Below are 13,824 nucleotides of genomic sequence, written 5' to 3'. Positions count from 1 at the left end.
TTACATTCATTCCTAGGAACAAGATGGGAGGATCGAGCTCCAAAAATACCCCATTGGACTGTTTTCTCACTAACTTTAAATTGGCTTTTTCCCCTGAGCAGGAAGATGAATATGGAATGAAGTTTTCTCGAGGGAAACTCCGAATCCTCTGCAACTTGGAGTGGCCCGCCTTCGGAGTGGGCTGGCCAGCTGAAGGTTCTTTCGAACCAAGACTTTGTCGGGCAGTATGGGCAAAGGTCATTGAACACCCATGACCCCACCTGGGATGATTGTCAGCAACTTTTACAGGCTCTGTTCACATCCGAGGAATGAGAAAGAATTAGAAGACACGCTATTCGGTCAGTGCTGAGGGGAACTGAGGGGCTTGTTGACGACCAACAACAACAGGCCCGAGTTGAAGCACAACTCCCCATCTCCCATCCCAAATGGGAATCGAATTCCACCGGAGGTAGGGAAGCTCTTCACAACTACAGTCAGCATCTCCTGGCCGGCCTTAGGGGAGCTGCTCGCAAGCCTACCAATTTGAGCAAGGTAAGCGAGGTCCTACAAGGGCCTGAGGAATCCCCCTCGGCCTTCCTGGAGCGTTTACTGGAGGCATATTGTACGTACACTCCAATTGACCCAGATGCTCCAGCGAACAGGCAGGCAATTAATCTGGCTTTTGTAACTCAGTCAGCCCCAGATATTAAGAAAAAATTACAGAGAATTGAGGGCTTTGAAGGAGAGAATAGGGAAAAATTGATAAGTGTAGCAATGAAGGTGTTCACAAACAGGGATCCACTCGAAGATAGAATAACTAAAAAGATGGCAAGGGCAAGTATAATGATGATGGCAGAAGAAGGTTTTATACAGAAGGGGAGAAAAATGAAATGGGGAAATAAGGAAAAGAGATGGCCTCCTGTAGATAAAGATCAGTGTGCATATTGCAAATAAAGAGGGCATTACAGGAAAGACTGTGAAAAATGGAAAAAGAAAAAGGAACTAGAAAAGAAACCAGAAACGAAAACGGGAGGAATCTTTTTCACAGGGGAAGAAGAAGATTGACAGAGCCATGGCTCATGGCCGCTTAACCCTGATGAGCCTATGGTAACTTTGGGAATAGGGGGAACAGATGTTAAGTTTCTTGTAGACACTGGAGCGGCCCATTCAGTCCTCAAAGCTCCCCTTGGAGCACTTTCCTCCATGATGTCTTCCATTACCGGAGCTACCGGACAACCTGCCTCTTATCCTTGGACAACTTCACGAACTGTAAACCTGGGAAAAGGTACTGTAACTCACTCTTTGTTGGTCATCCCTGAGTGTCCCTACCCCTTGCTGGGAAGAGATTTACTGAGAAAATTAGGGGCTGTTATTTCTTTCGCATCTGAAGGAGGAAATCTAGAACTCAGGTCACCACCCACTATCTTGGTGACAGTCCCCTTAGAAGAAGAATTTAAACTAATCAGAGAAGAAGAAAATTCTCCAGACCAAAAATGGGACTATTTGCGAGAAAAGTTTCCTCAGGTATGGGCTGAAACAAACTTACCGGGGCTGGCAAAACATCAAGTCCTGATAATAGTCCAATTGTTGGCCTCTGCCACCCCTGTTTGGGTCCGACAATATCCTCTTCGTTTGGAGGCTAAGATAAAAATATCTAAACACATCCACCGACTTTTAGATGCTGGGATATTGATCCCATGTCAGTCAGCCTGGAACACACCCTTGCTGCCTGTAAAGAAACCTGGCACATCAGACTACAGGCTGGTACAGGACTTGCGGGAGGTAAACAGCCGGGTGGAGGCCATCCACCTGACGGTACCAAACCCCTACACACTGCTGAGCCTCATTCCGCCTACACATGTATGGTATTCAGTTCTTGATCCTAAAGATGCATTTTTCAGCCTGCCCCTGGCACCAGTAAGCCAGCCGCTCTTTGCATTTGAATGGACAGACCTGGACACTGGAACTACTGGACAGTTGACATGGACTCGATTGCCACAAGGCTTTAAGAACTCCCTCACACTGTTCGGGGAAGCTCTCAGCAGAGATCTACAAGAGGTAAGGAAAGCCTTTCCCTATGCAACTGTTCTCCAGTATGTAGACGACCTCTTAGTGGTGACCACAACCGAGAAAAAATGTCTCACAGCCACCGAGGGACTCCTGGAGGCCCTACAAGGTCTGGGATATCGAGTGTCCTGGAAGAAAGCACAGCTCTGCAAAACCAAGGTAACTTACTTGGGTTATGTCCTTGAAAAAGGAAAAAGAAAGTTAGCTGAATCCAGGGTGTCAGCAATCCTTCAGATCCCCACGCCCAGCTCAAAGAAGCAGGTGCGTGAGTTCCTGGGGGCCATAGGATACTGTAGAATCTGGATACCTAGCTTTGCTGAAATGGCCAAACCCCTGCATGAGGCTACGGCGGGGGGAAATACACCCCTTGAATGGACAGAGGCTTGCCAGCAAGCATTCCAGATGCTCAAGACTGCACTCACCACAGCGCCAGCCTTAGCCCTGCCTGACTTAAATAAACCTTTCACCTTATATGTGGCAGAGAGGAACGGGGTGGCAAAAGGAGTGATCATGCAGTCTTTGGGGCCTTGGAAGCGACCTATAGCCTATCCGTCCAAAAGACTTGACCCAGTGGCCAGAGGATGGCCGTCTTGTTTACGGATGGTAGCTGCGGCTGCTGCTTTAACTCGGGAAGCTGATAAATTGACTTTTGGCCAGGATCTAACTCTGATCACTCCTCATGCCATTGAGCCCCTGTTGCACAACTCACCAAGTAGATGGCTATCAAATGCTAGATTGTTGCAGTACCAGAGACTCTTGTTAGAACAGCCGCACATTAAATTTGCCACAACATCTAACCTGAATCCTGCTAGTCTGCTCCCTGAGTCAGATGACCAACTGACCATCCATGACTGCCTTGAGACTCTTGAAAATCTGTGGGGAGGACGTCCAGATCTGATGGACCTGGCCCTTCCCCGACCTGAGGCAACATACTACACTGATGGATGCAGTTTCGTACGTGAAGGTGTACGATATGCGGGAGCAGCAATAGTCAATCAGGATCAACAGGTAGTATGGGAACAAGGGCTGCCCCAAGGGACGTCAGCACAGAAGGCCGAACTGATTGCTTTAACTAAGGCTCTGGAATTAGGAAAAGGAAAAAAGATAAATATTTTCACTGATAGCCGTTATGCTTTTGCTACTGCCCATGTACATGGAGAAATTTACCAGAATAGAGGACTTTTAACATCAGACGGGAAAGAAATTAAAAACAAAGTTGAGATATTGACTCTGCTGCAAGCCATTTGGCTGCCAAGGGAGGTTGCCATCATTCACTGCGTGGACATCAAAGGAATTCCAGCCCTGAAGCAATTGGAAACAACGCAGCTGACCAGGCAGCAAAGCAAGCTGCCCCAAAATCAGTGGGGAAACAAATGGTGCTGCTACCTACACCCATGCTCCCAGAGAGGCCTGAATACACAGAGGAAGAAATAACGGAGATGAGTAAGAACCACTGGACCAGAGGAAAACATGGATGGCAGACGACAGATGAAGGGAAGGTTGTTCTGCCAGCCACAGTGGCCGACACTTTGCTAAATGAGCTCCATGAATCCACCCACCTAGGAGAAAAGAGGATGACGGCCCTGCTACGGCCCCACTTTGTCAGCAGAGAATTAGCCCAGAAGGCCCGGGACAAAGTGAGACGGTGCCCCACCTGCCTCAAGGTAAATGCGAATCGGGTAACTGGACCCCCAGGGGTCCGATACAGGGGACTGACTCGCGGAGAACACTGGGAACTGGACTTCACCGAAATGAAACTAGGCATGTATGGTTACAAATATCCGTTAGTTTTCAAAGACACATTCTCAGGGTGGGTGGAAGCATACCCTACTAAAAAGGAAACAGCTGAGGTAACAGTAAAGAAGCTCCTGACTGAGATAGTTCCCCGATTTGGCTTGCCCTTAGCCCTGGGGTCCGACAATGGCCAGCTTTCACAGCTAAAGTGTCTAAACTGATTAGCCTAAGCATTGGAATTAGATGGAATTTACATTGTGCTTACAGACCTCAAAGTTCAGGACAGGTAGAAAGAGCTAACAGAACACTAAAAGAGATTTTAACTAAATTGAGCCTAGAGACTGAATTAAGTTAGGTCGAGCTTCTCCCTTTTGCTCTGTTGCGTATTCGATGTACTCCCAAGCCTCCTCTGAATCTGTCACCCTTCCAAATTATCTATGGGCGTACTCCCCCCTTGGTTCCCCATATAGACTTGGAATTAAAGGAGAAGTTCTCTCATTTGAGGTTGCTTAAGTGTCTGAGAGCTTTACATGAAATACAGTCTCAACTACAAAACCAGGTTAGAGGATCTCTGACCCTTCCTCATGAGAAATCTCTACAGCCACTGCCCTATAAGCCGGGAGAACTGGTTTATATTCACAGGTTTGACTCCAAGACCTTGGAACCACGGTGGAAGGGGCCTTTTCCAGTTGTTCTGTCTACTCCTCTAGCTGTGAAGGTTGCGGGACACCCGACATGGATCCATCGCAACCACCTCAAAGCCGGACCGGACAACAGTCCAGAGGCACACAGAAAACGCAGTGTCATCAGCAAACCCAGAGAATTGAAAGTAAAACTCCATTCAACTGGACCTTCATTATGATCTGGGTGATTTCCCTTGGGACAATAATAGCGTTGTCCAAAGAGAACTTAGGTCATACTAAAAATGTTTGGGTGCAATTAGCCAAATCCTTAAATTTGTCTGAAATATGTTTAAATGCTGATGTGAATTTTCATTATGTGCTTGGAAGTTGTTTGGTTCCAGTATGCACCCCACTTTGAAAGTATTAGACCATATACTATGTTTAAAAATTTCCCACAAGTAAATCTCAGTTATTTGGATAGCTACAATTGGGGACAGGTGACATGTTACAAAGCAAAGAATGCTATTAAGCTATATACCCCTCGAGTAGCTATGTCCAATAAGACTCTCTGTGCCAAATATAAAGGTTGTACTTCCCAGTGTTTAAATCTTAAACAAACAGATGTAATGAAGTGTTCTAGAGAACAAAAGATTCCTTACAGCAAATGCCATATTACTTTGCCATTGGGATGGTTTTATACTTGTGAGGGAATAACTTATAATTACATCCCAGAAAACTTGACCGAGGCCTGCTGTTGTCTTAGTAAATTAGCAGTCGTCTTACCTGACAGAGGAGACCTCTCACCACCCAACAGAACAAAACGTTGGTCTCCCTGTACTTCACCAGGCTGTGATGATGATGTGGGACTTTTAACAGATGCTGAAGTTATTCCTATGATTATTTCTGTGATAGGTATACCCTCAATTGGAGTACATGCTGAAAAGGCAGTTAGAAAACTAGCTTGCAAGGTAGTTAAAGGGTTAAATACCACCTCTGCCGCACTGGCGCTAATTAATCAAGAAGTCCAGGAACAGAGACAGGCAATCTTAGATAATAGGGCGGCAATTGATTATTTGCTATTACTTCATCACCAAGGCTGTGAGAGGATTAAAAATATGTGCTGCTTCAATTTAACAAATAATGGGCCAGCTATAGAACAAGACATAGAAAAGCTCAAAGATTTAGCTACAAAGATTCATAATGAACAGATAGGATGGGATTTATTTAAACGGTTAATAAGTTGGTTACCTGACATTACCTGGGTAAAACAACTGATACTCTGTGTGATGGCATTAGGATTTTGTATTGCAATAACTTGTTGTCTTTTACAATGTGTTCCTTTAGTAAGGCCCAGAGTCAGATATAAGTAAATCAAAGATTTGATTTAGGTCCAAAAATCAGTGGGGAATGTAGGAGCCTGACTGAACCAGAGCGATTCCATGTTGACCAGCAAATGACCTAGAGACTGTCGCTCCCCCCCTCCCTTATAGGATAACTAATGATTAATTGTGAATTGTTAGGTGGCTGTTTTGGAGTAGCTGGGAAACTAGGTGGAAACTGTAGTGAACACAGAGACCCAACGCAGGTCACGCCACTCCTTGCATGCCTGTAGTCTGAATGTTCTGAACTTTATGATGATCTAGGTTGTAAATGGAACAATGGATAATCACTCTGCTGATCATTAGTACTTGACAACCACTAGCTCAGATCAACTGATTCTTTGCCTTTGTCCTCTTCCTGTAAGTTTTAAATTTTAAGTTGTCCCTCTCAGCCCTATATAAAATGGCCTCTGTTTCTGAGCTAGCCACCTCTCTGAGCTACTTGGCTTGGGGAGTGCCGTCTGGCCAGACTAATAAAGGTCTAATTGCCAACTTGCCTGGTGTGTTCCTTCCTGGGTGATTCTCGCTGTCCGACAAGCTCCTGGAGCCTCGCTGAGCTTCTGAGCCCAGCATCGTGGAAGCCTCTTGGCTGTTCATGCTCCAGGAGTAAAAAGTGATACTTAAGTCTTACACATAGAGTTCCAGGTCAGTCTCAACTACATAGTGAGACACTGTCTCAAAAAACAAAACAAAACAAACAAACAAAAGGTCAAACAATTCAGAAGAAATGAATCAAGGTAAGGCTCCTCTGGAAATGGATACCCCAGTCTCCAGAGCAGAGCTCCAAGTATTATAATAAAAGGCATTAAAGATGTGCTCAAAGGCAAAATAGGTAGTGTTAGAGCACTGGGAAGACTTCTGTGACTTGAGAGAATTGGTGGAAATGTGCAAGTCAGATTCACCACAAAACCAAATTACTGAAATAAGTGCAAAGCAAGAAAAATTCTCATGGAATCTAGAGGAAAAGGTAAAAGAAGTCAAGGTAAGAAAAGAAGAGAAAACTATGATCTAGAGGACTGATCCAAGAGATGCAATCTACGAGTAATAAGTGATAGAATTCCCTGCTAGATAAGATGGCCCTAACCCCACATTCTAAATGGCTCTTCCTGGCAGATAATAAATCACTCCAGGGAAACAAAGACCCAAGTTTCCCACCACAAAGCTCTCCCACCTCTAGTCCTTCCCACCAGGAAATTTAAACTTGCCAATGGATTTAAACCTCACCTCTGGCTGCAGCCAATTACCTCCACTATGCCAACCTCCACCATGACCTCTTGCCCATAGAAAACCTCAACCAGCCAGCCCCTGCCCGCTGCTCTCTCTGTTGTCCAAGACAGGCCGCCACCCTGCCCTGTACACCCCATCCCCTAATAAAAGCCTAGTTCCAGGTCTCAGGCTCAACTCCTATCCTTTCAATAGGAATACCTGAAAGCAAATGAAGTTGAAACAATAATTAAGGAAGTAATTGAAGAAAACTTTCCAGAGTTGAAGAACAAAGCAGGCCTGAAAATGAAGAAGGCTCACAGGTAACCTCTAAGTTTGATGAGAAGAAAGCAACATTTGAATGTATTCCAGTGGCTTTCCTAAACATCAAGGATAAATTTTTAAAAAGTTTTGGTACGAGGGATCAAATTTGAGTCCCTGTACTTGCAAAGCAGGTGGCGGCAACACTGAGCTAAAGCCCCAGCCCTAAATAAAATATTTTGCAAGTGATGTAGGAGATTAGGACAATGTCAGGCTGGCTGAAAGATAGGATTTAACCTGTCAATTACAAGGACCCAGAAAGAAGGCTGGGAACAGGATGTGCCTATGTAACCGTATCTAGGACGCATGCAGCCTGTCAAGTATGGCTGCATGCACAGAGAAACTTCCCACTAGAGGGCCCTGGGCGGATACAAAAAGCTAGTGCTCACACCCTGACCTTGCTGTCTGTCCTCCTATTCCTGAAGTAGCCCACCGGGCTTGCAGAATGTATCTCTTTGCTTTTTTTTTTTTTTTTTTTTTTTTTTTTTTTTTTTTCAACCAGGAATCAAACTTGGGGCCTTGCACTTTGCAAGGCAGGAGGTGGAACCACTGAGCTAAATTCCGGGGCCTTGTCTTTTGTTCACTCTTTTCTTCCTTTCTTCTCTCTACAGTTTTTCTTTTTCTTCCTGTACTTTAAGAAAAAATTTTTTTGCCGGGCATTGTGGCACAGGCCTGTAACCCCAGCACTTGGGAGGCTGAGACAAGAGGATCTCTGTGAGTTCGAGAACAGCCTGGGCTACATAGTGAGTTCCAGGTCAGTCTCAACTACACGGTCAGACCCTGTCTCAGAAAAACCAGCACGTGTGCTAACACTGGAACGAGACAGAGAAGATTCCTCACAGCCTCTGCACAAGGATGACACACAAATCTGTGAAGCGATCCATATTTCTGAACTGAATAAAGTTTAATGATTTTTGAGACATTAAAAAAATAAAATGAAATGAATAAATACAAATTTCCATTTAATTGTTCTCGGTCTTGGCCATTCTTTGGGCAGGGCAGAAAGAACCTGGAGTCACTGGACACTGTGCCACTCATTGGGCAACACAAGAGAGAGAAAGCAGGTTCCCTACAGAGGAGTCAAAGTCACACCAGCTGCAGACCTTCGTCTTGCAATTTCAGGTGACAGAAGACAGCAGAACGATGTCCACCGAATTTAAGGAAAGACCTTTTCAAAGATACTCAGGGTTAAGAAAGTATATTAAGTCAGGTGTGGCGTGGCACACCTGTAATCCCAGCACTCCGAAGGCTGAGGCAGGAGATCGCTGCAAGTTCAAGGCCAGCTTGGGCTACATTGCAAGACCCTGTCTCAAAAAAGAAAAAAAAATTGTAGAAGCAAATTATCAAACTCATAAACTGGCTAAATTCCTAGTTAATAAGATCTAAATTGAGTAAAAAAAAAAAATCAACCACTGATCCAATATATGTACATTTGTAGGTTAAAAGGTTAAAGGATAGGGATGTCATTCATATGTCTCATGTCACTGCTGGGCAGCTTGAACCACCTGTATTTCATGTATGACTGTCCCATTGGGCAGCTTTTTATTAATTTTATTAGTAAAAAGACTGATAAAAGTAAAGGCCAGGGATGTAGCTCAGTGGCACTGAGCCTGCCTGGCAAGCACGAGGTCCTGAGTTCAATTCCTGGTACCAGGGGGGAAAAAACTGATAAAAGTGATTATTAGATTCATTTGTACCACCAGTGGTACAATGTTCCCGATGGGGCAGTCACACATACACCACCAGGGTTTCAAGCTGGCAGGAATGTGTTAAAGGTAACACAAACTCTTTAGGTCATAAAAATAGAAAGCAACATTTTTTAAAGGCAGAAATAGGATATTAGAAGATATTCACATTTAAGACACTGTGATAAATAACGTGACATTCTTATGTATGATCAATGTTCAGTTTTGTTTTGTTTTTTAAGACAAGTTCTCATCATGCAATTGAGGCTGGCCTTTGAACTCAGTGTGTAGCCCAGGTTGGCCTCAAACTCACAGCGATCCTCCTGCCTCAGCCTCCCTAGTGCTGAGGTTACAGGCCTGCACCACCACGCCCAGTTAATGTTCAGTATTTTGGTGTGAGTGGCAACTTTATAGCTGTAAACTGCTAACATATATTTTTAAATGCATATTTAAAACTAGTGCATTTTATGTACTTAAATTTCATTGAGCAATTCTTTAAAGAAAACACATTCAGGTTAAGGATGTAGCTCAGTGGTGCCACGCCTGCCTGGCAAGTGCAAGGTTCTGAGTTTGAACCCCAGAATGGAAAAAAAAAAGAAAGAGGTCCAGAGATATAGCTCAACGGTGTTACCACCTGCCTTGCAAGCACAAAGTCCTGAGTTTGATCCCCAATATCACAAAGACAAAAAGAAAGAAAGAAAGAAAGAAAGAAAGAAAGAAAGAAAGAAAGAAAGAAAGAAAGAAAGAAAGAAAGAAAAGAAGAGAAAGAAAGAAAGAAAGAAGGAAAGAAGGAAGGAAGAAAATATATTCATCAGAAAAGAGAACTAGCTGGGGATTTAGCTCAGTGGTTCTGCCTCCTGCCTCGCAAGCACAAGGACCTGAGTTCAATCCCCATACCTAAAAAAAAAAAAAAGAGAGAGAGAGAGAACTATATCAATAAAATAAAAATTTTAGAAATTTCAAAGGGCAGCTCGTTTAGTGGCACACACCGGTAATCCCAGCACTTGGGAGGCTGAAGCAGGAGGATTGCTGTGAGTTTGAGACCAGCCTGGGTCATGTAGTGAGTTCAAGACCAGTCTGCACTACATAGCAAAATCCTGTCTCCAAAACCAAAGGCAACAAAAAGTTCCAAAGGGAAAAAACAATCATCTTCCCTTTCATCTTAGTCTATTTTCTGTTGCTACAACAAAATACCTGAATAGGGCCGGGGATATAGCTCAGTGGCACACCTGCCTCACAAGCACAAGGTCCTGAGTTCAATCCCCACACAAAATAAAAAACAAACAAACAAAAAAACACCTGAAACTAGGTAAATGATAAAATTATAATTTTGTAAGATTTCTTTGGATCTTTCAGTCCCCAGAGTGTGGAGCTGGTATCTAGCTGTGTCATATGGGGGCAGAGACGTGAGCTGGGATGGGTGCCATGGCCTGTGGGGCTGGAGGGCCCATGGAGGGAGAACGGTGGGGGATGAAGAAAAGAAGAAAGAGATATGAAAAGCTGAGGCCAGGTGGAGCCTTCCTCCTGATGGGAGAAAAGGACCGCCTGGGAACTGCAGTGTGTTTGCGTACAGTGGTGGAGATAAGGGAATTGCAGCAGGAGGTAAAGAGGCTGATCTGTAACCAGAGGTGGGAGAGTGGCTCAGGTCTGCAGGACACATCATGCTTTGATGGTATTATGGGCAATGGACTGCGAGGAAGACACATCCCCTGTCCTCTTCTGGGCCAGGCCTTGCTCCACCGTGCTCTCTTGTTGCCTGTTCTCCTCTCCTGGGCCCTGCCTCATCCGAAGGAGGAGCGGAGTTAGGCCAGGCCATAGTGATCTACAGTGCAGTGTTCCCCGCAGACAGGAGCCCAGAGCCACGGCAGGAGCCACCTGCAGGGCCTCATATAGTCCTCATTATTTCCCAAGGCCCCACCTCCACACACCACCAACAGGAATCTCAGGAGTAGGTTCAGAGACATTAGAGAGGGGCCCACAGCATTGCAGCGCCTCTCTGATCCCTTCAGGAGCAGTAAGCAGCATCTTGTGTGTGTCTTCACATACGCTAAAGCATACAAATAAATAAACGTATACACACATATGCATATTCTAATCACAGGTTCCTCCACTTTGCTATTTTATTTTATTTGTGATGCTGGAAATTGAGCCCAGGATTTTTGCACATCCCTAGCTCCCCCACCCCCTTTTTTGGAGGCAGGGTCTCCCTAAAACACTGAGTTGCCTAGGCTGGGCTCAAATTTGGAATCTTCCTTCCTCAGCCTCCCAGAGTGCTGAGATCACAGCTCCTGCCACCACACACCCAGCTACTTACAATCTTTTGCTAATTCAAACAATGAATTCAAGGTCATAGTGCTCTTAATAAATACATAAAACATATATGATGTATTTTTAAAGTACAGTGAGTGTTTAGTTGCACAGTCCTGGCTGCCTCCATGTCCTGATGGATTCATAATGCTCCCCTCTCACAGCCATTTTGACTTTGAGGAAGAGCCAGAAGTCTTATGATGTCAGGTCCAGTGAGTAACAAGGATGAGGGCAGTGTCATTTTCAGGAGCTGCCTGTCTGTTGGATGGCGCACAACGGCATCCACTGCATTTTTGTCACATTTCATAAAGACACTCAGGAGAGAGGACTTCAGAAGTTGGCAGGACCATGCAAAGAGGGAGAAATTTTTTTGTTTTTGTGGTACCAGGGATCGAACTTGGGTCCTTGCACTTGTAAGGCAGACAGCGGAACCACTGAGCTAAATCCCCTGCCCTGAGGGGAAAGATTTTGATGAGGTCTTAGGGCAATGTGTCTTTTGCTGTACTCATTTTTAAACACGAAAACATTCCCCACATTTTGACCACACGGCATGGGCAGCATGTCATTTCTCTGTAGTTGTAGGGCAGAACCAATTTTTGATCCCTACGTGAGTTCACATCTCTGCTCTTCCTTCTGTGCTCCCGCCTTTCTGGATGAACTCGTTTGTTCTTTTTTTTTTTTTTGAGACAGGGTCTCACTATGTAGTTGAGACTGACCTGGAACTCACTATGTAGCCAAGGCTGGTCTCAAACTCACAGTGATCTTCCTGCCTCAGCCTCCCCAGGGCTGGGATTACAGGCGAGCACTACCACACCCTGTGTCCTATTTGTTCTTTACCCAGCACCAGCAGAAGCCTCCCCCCACTTGCCTTTGTTCCTCTCTACCCTTGCACAAGATGGGCAGTGACAGCTACTCTAGTTCTGCCCATTTCCAGAACTTCCGGGTGGGGCCTGAGACTTGGAGGCCTGTATTTCTAGCACGCAGATGCCAGGGCCTGGCACAGAGTTAACATTCAGCAAAAGACATGCTCGTGCCAGGCAAGGTGGTGCATCCTGTAATCCCAGCATTTTGGGAGGGTGAGGCAGCAGGGTCACAAGTTCAAGACCCACATAAGCAATTTTTTTTTTTTTTTTGGTACTGGGATCTAACGCCAGCCCTTGCACTTGCAAGGCAGGTGGCAGAACCAGAGCCAAATCCCTGACCCCCCACCACACACACACACACACACACACACACACACACACCCACCCACGAGCAATTTAATGAGGCCTTTTCTCAAAATAAAAACACTAAAAAAGCATTGGGATTGTAGCTCAGTGCAAAGGCACTGGATTCAGTCCCCAGTACCACCCCACAATAAATAACGATGTATTAATGTTCCCTGTAGATTTCACCACAATTTATGCCTCTAGATTTTAGATTTTTTTAAACAGTGCCATAGTGAACCTCCTTCTGCTTCTGGCGTTTTTCTCTTGGAAATTTATGCACCGGATTTTATGTGTTTCTTTGTGGGAAGCCAGCCATAGCCCACTGGCTTTTTGAAAGACAACATTTGTTCCTTTTTAAGGACTGCACGTGTTAAACTTGTTTTGCCTGCACGGGAGAAACCCAGACAGCCAAAGATCTGTAGGAGTCAGGTGTTGTTAACTCCATTTTGTTATGTTAAAGATCTGATGTTATCTATAGGAGCAGGTGTTGAGGTTACTATGGTAATCCTAGCCCATAATAGTTCGGTCTTTTCCTTTAAAAGGCTGATGCCTGCCTGCAATAAATGTCGCCTTGATCAGATTCTTGTCTTGGCGTCCTTCCTTTCTCTCTGCCCCATCTCCACCCCGCTGCTCTTTCAGGTTTGAGGCACTGCGGGACAGTGCTCTGCGTCGCCGGTTCGCGACATTTCTTTTTTCTTTTTTTGTCTCTGAGACGAGGTCTTGCTATGCAGCCTGGGCTGGCCTTTAACTTGTGATCCTCCTGCTTCTGCCTCCCTAGTACTGGGATCAAAGGCCTGCACCATCACGTGGTGTAGGCTGTTTTCTGAAATGGGTTTACCTGACCAAAGCTTGTAGTAGTATTTCCTTTTTTCTTCCCAACTCACCTTCCAAGACGGTGCACGCTGGTGATTTTTTTTTTTTTTTTTTTTTGTGGTACCAGAGATGGAACCGGGACCTTGAGCCTGCGAGGCAGGGGCGCAACCACTGAGCTAAATCCCTGGCCCGGCGGTGCTTTAGATCATACGGCTCCTAGGAGCCAGAAGGGTAATCTGAAAGCCTCAACTAGGCTTTTTCCCCCGGATTGATCACGGAATAAATCACCTACCCGGAAGAAAGTCGGAGGGCCCCAGGGCCTCTACTAACCCAGAACGCAGGAGCTACCTCGTTCATTTCCCTTCAGGCCCCGCCTGCTCTGAATTCCGATCGACAGCCGGCCTGACCAGTCAGCGCACGGCGCGCGAGCATGCGCAAGGCTCCGCTCGGAACATGGATGCGCTGATCGCGCGCCGCGCGGGCTTACGAGTTAGGCTGCTGTCGC

At 45.4% G+C, this 13,824-nt stretch overlaps 3 protein-coding genes and 1 non-coding gene across 4 annotated transcripts in view; all 4 read left to right on the top strand.

Moving 5' to 3' along the window:
• LOC109117856 overlaps positions 1-1,193 on the top strand; it is a 6,554-nt gene extending 5,361 nt beyond the window's left edge. Inside the window, 1 exon segment of the mRNA XM_019206651.2 lies at positions 123-1,193. Within this exon segment, the coding sequence (XP_019062196.1) occupies positions 123-933 (811 nt within the window). The 3' untranslated portion in view covers positions 934-1,193.
• A 2,292-nt stretch (positions 1,194-3,485) lies between these two features.
• On the top strand, positions 3,486-5,023 carry LOC117287487 (protein NYNRIN-like). Its single transcript, XM_033768068.1, is given in 2 exon segments — positions 3,486-3,966; positions 3,969-5,023. Coding segments are annotated over 2 exon segments (1,155 nt in total). The 3' UTR covers positions 4,643-5,023.
• A 3,065-nt stretch (positions 5,024-8,088) lies between these two features.
• On the top strand, positions 8,089-8,196 carry LOC117283272. The gene has a single exon (XR_004514263.1). It is a non-coding gene; the product is annotated as a U6 spliceosomal RNA (small nuclear RNA).
• Positions 8,197-13,772: 5,576 nt separating this feature from the next.
• Rpusd3 (RNA pseudouridine synthase D3) overlaps positions 13,773-13,824 on the top strand; it is a 3,767-nt gene continuing 3,715 nt past the window's right edge. Inside the window, exon 1 of the mRNA XM_010619645.1 lies at positions 13,773-13,808. Coding sequence (XP_010617947.1) covers positions 13,773-13,808 — 36 coding nt within the window. The remainder of the gene's footprint in view (positions 13,809-13,824) is intronic.

This window comes from Fukomys damarensis, unplaced genomic scaffold (assembly GCF_012274545.1).
Source record: "Fukomys damarensis isolate Sample0158 unplaced genomic scaffold, DMR_v1.0_HiC HiC_scaffold_24, whole genome shotgun sequence".
NCBI classification, from domain to species: Eukaryota; Metazoa; Chordata; class Mammalia; order Rodentia; family Bathyergidae; genus Fukomys; species Fukomys damarensis.
Note: the sequence above shows the minus strand (reverse complement) of the source record. Positions and strands in the feature narration are given on the sequence as shown.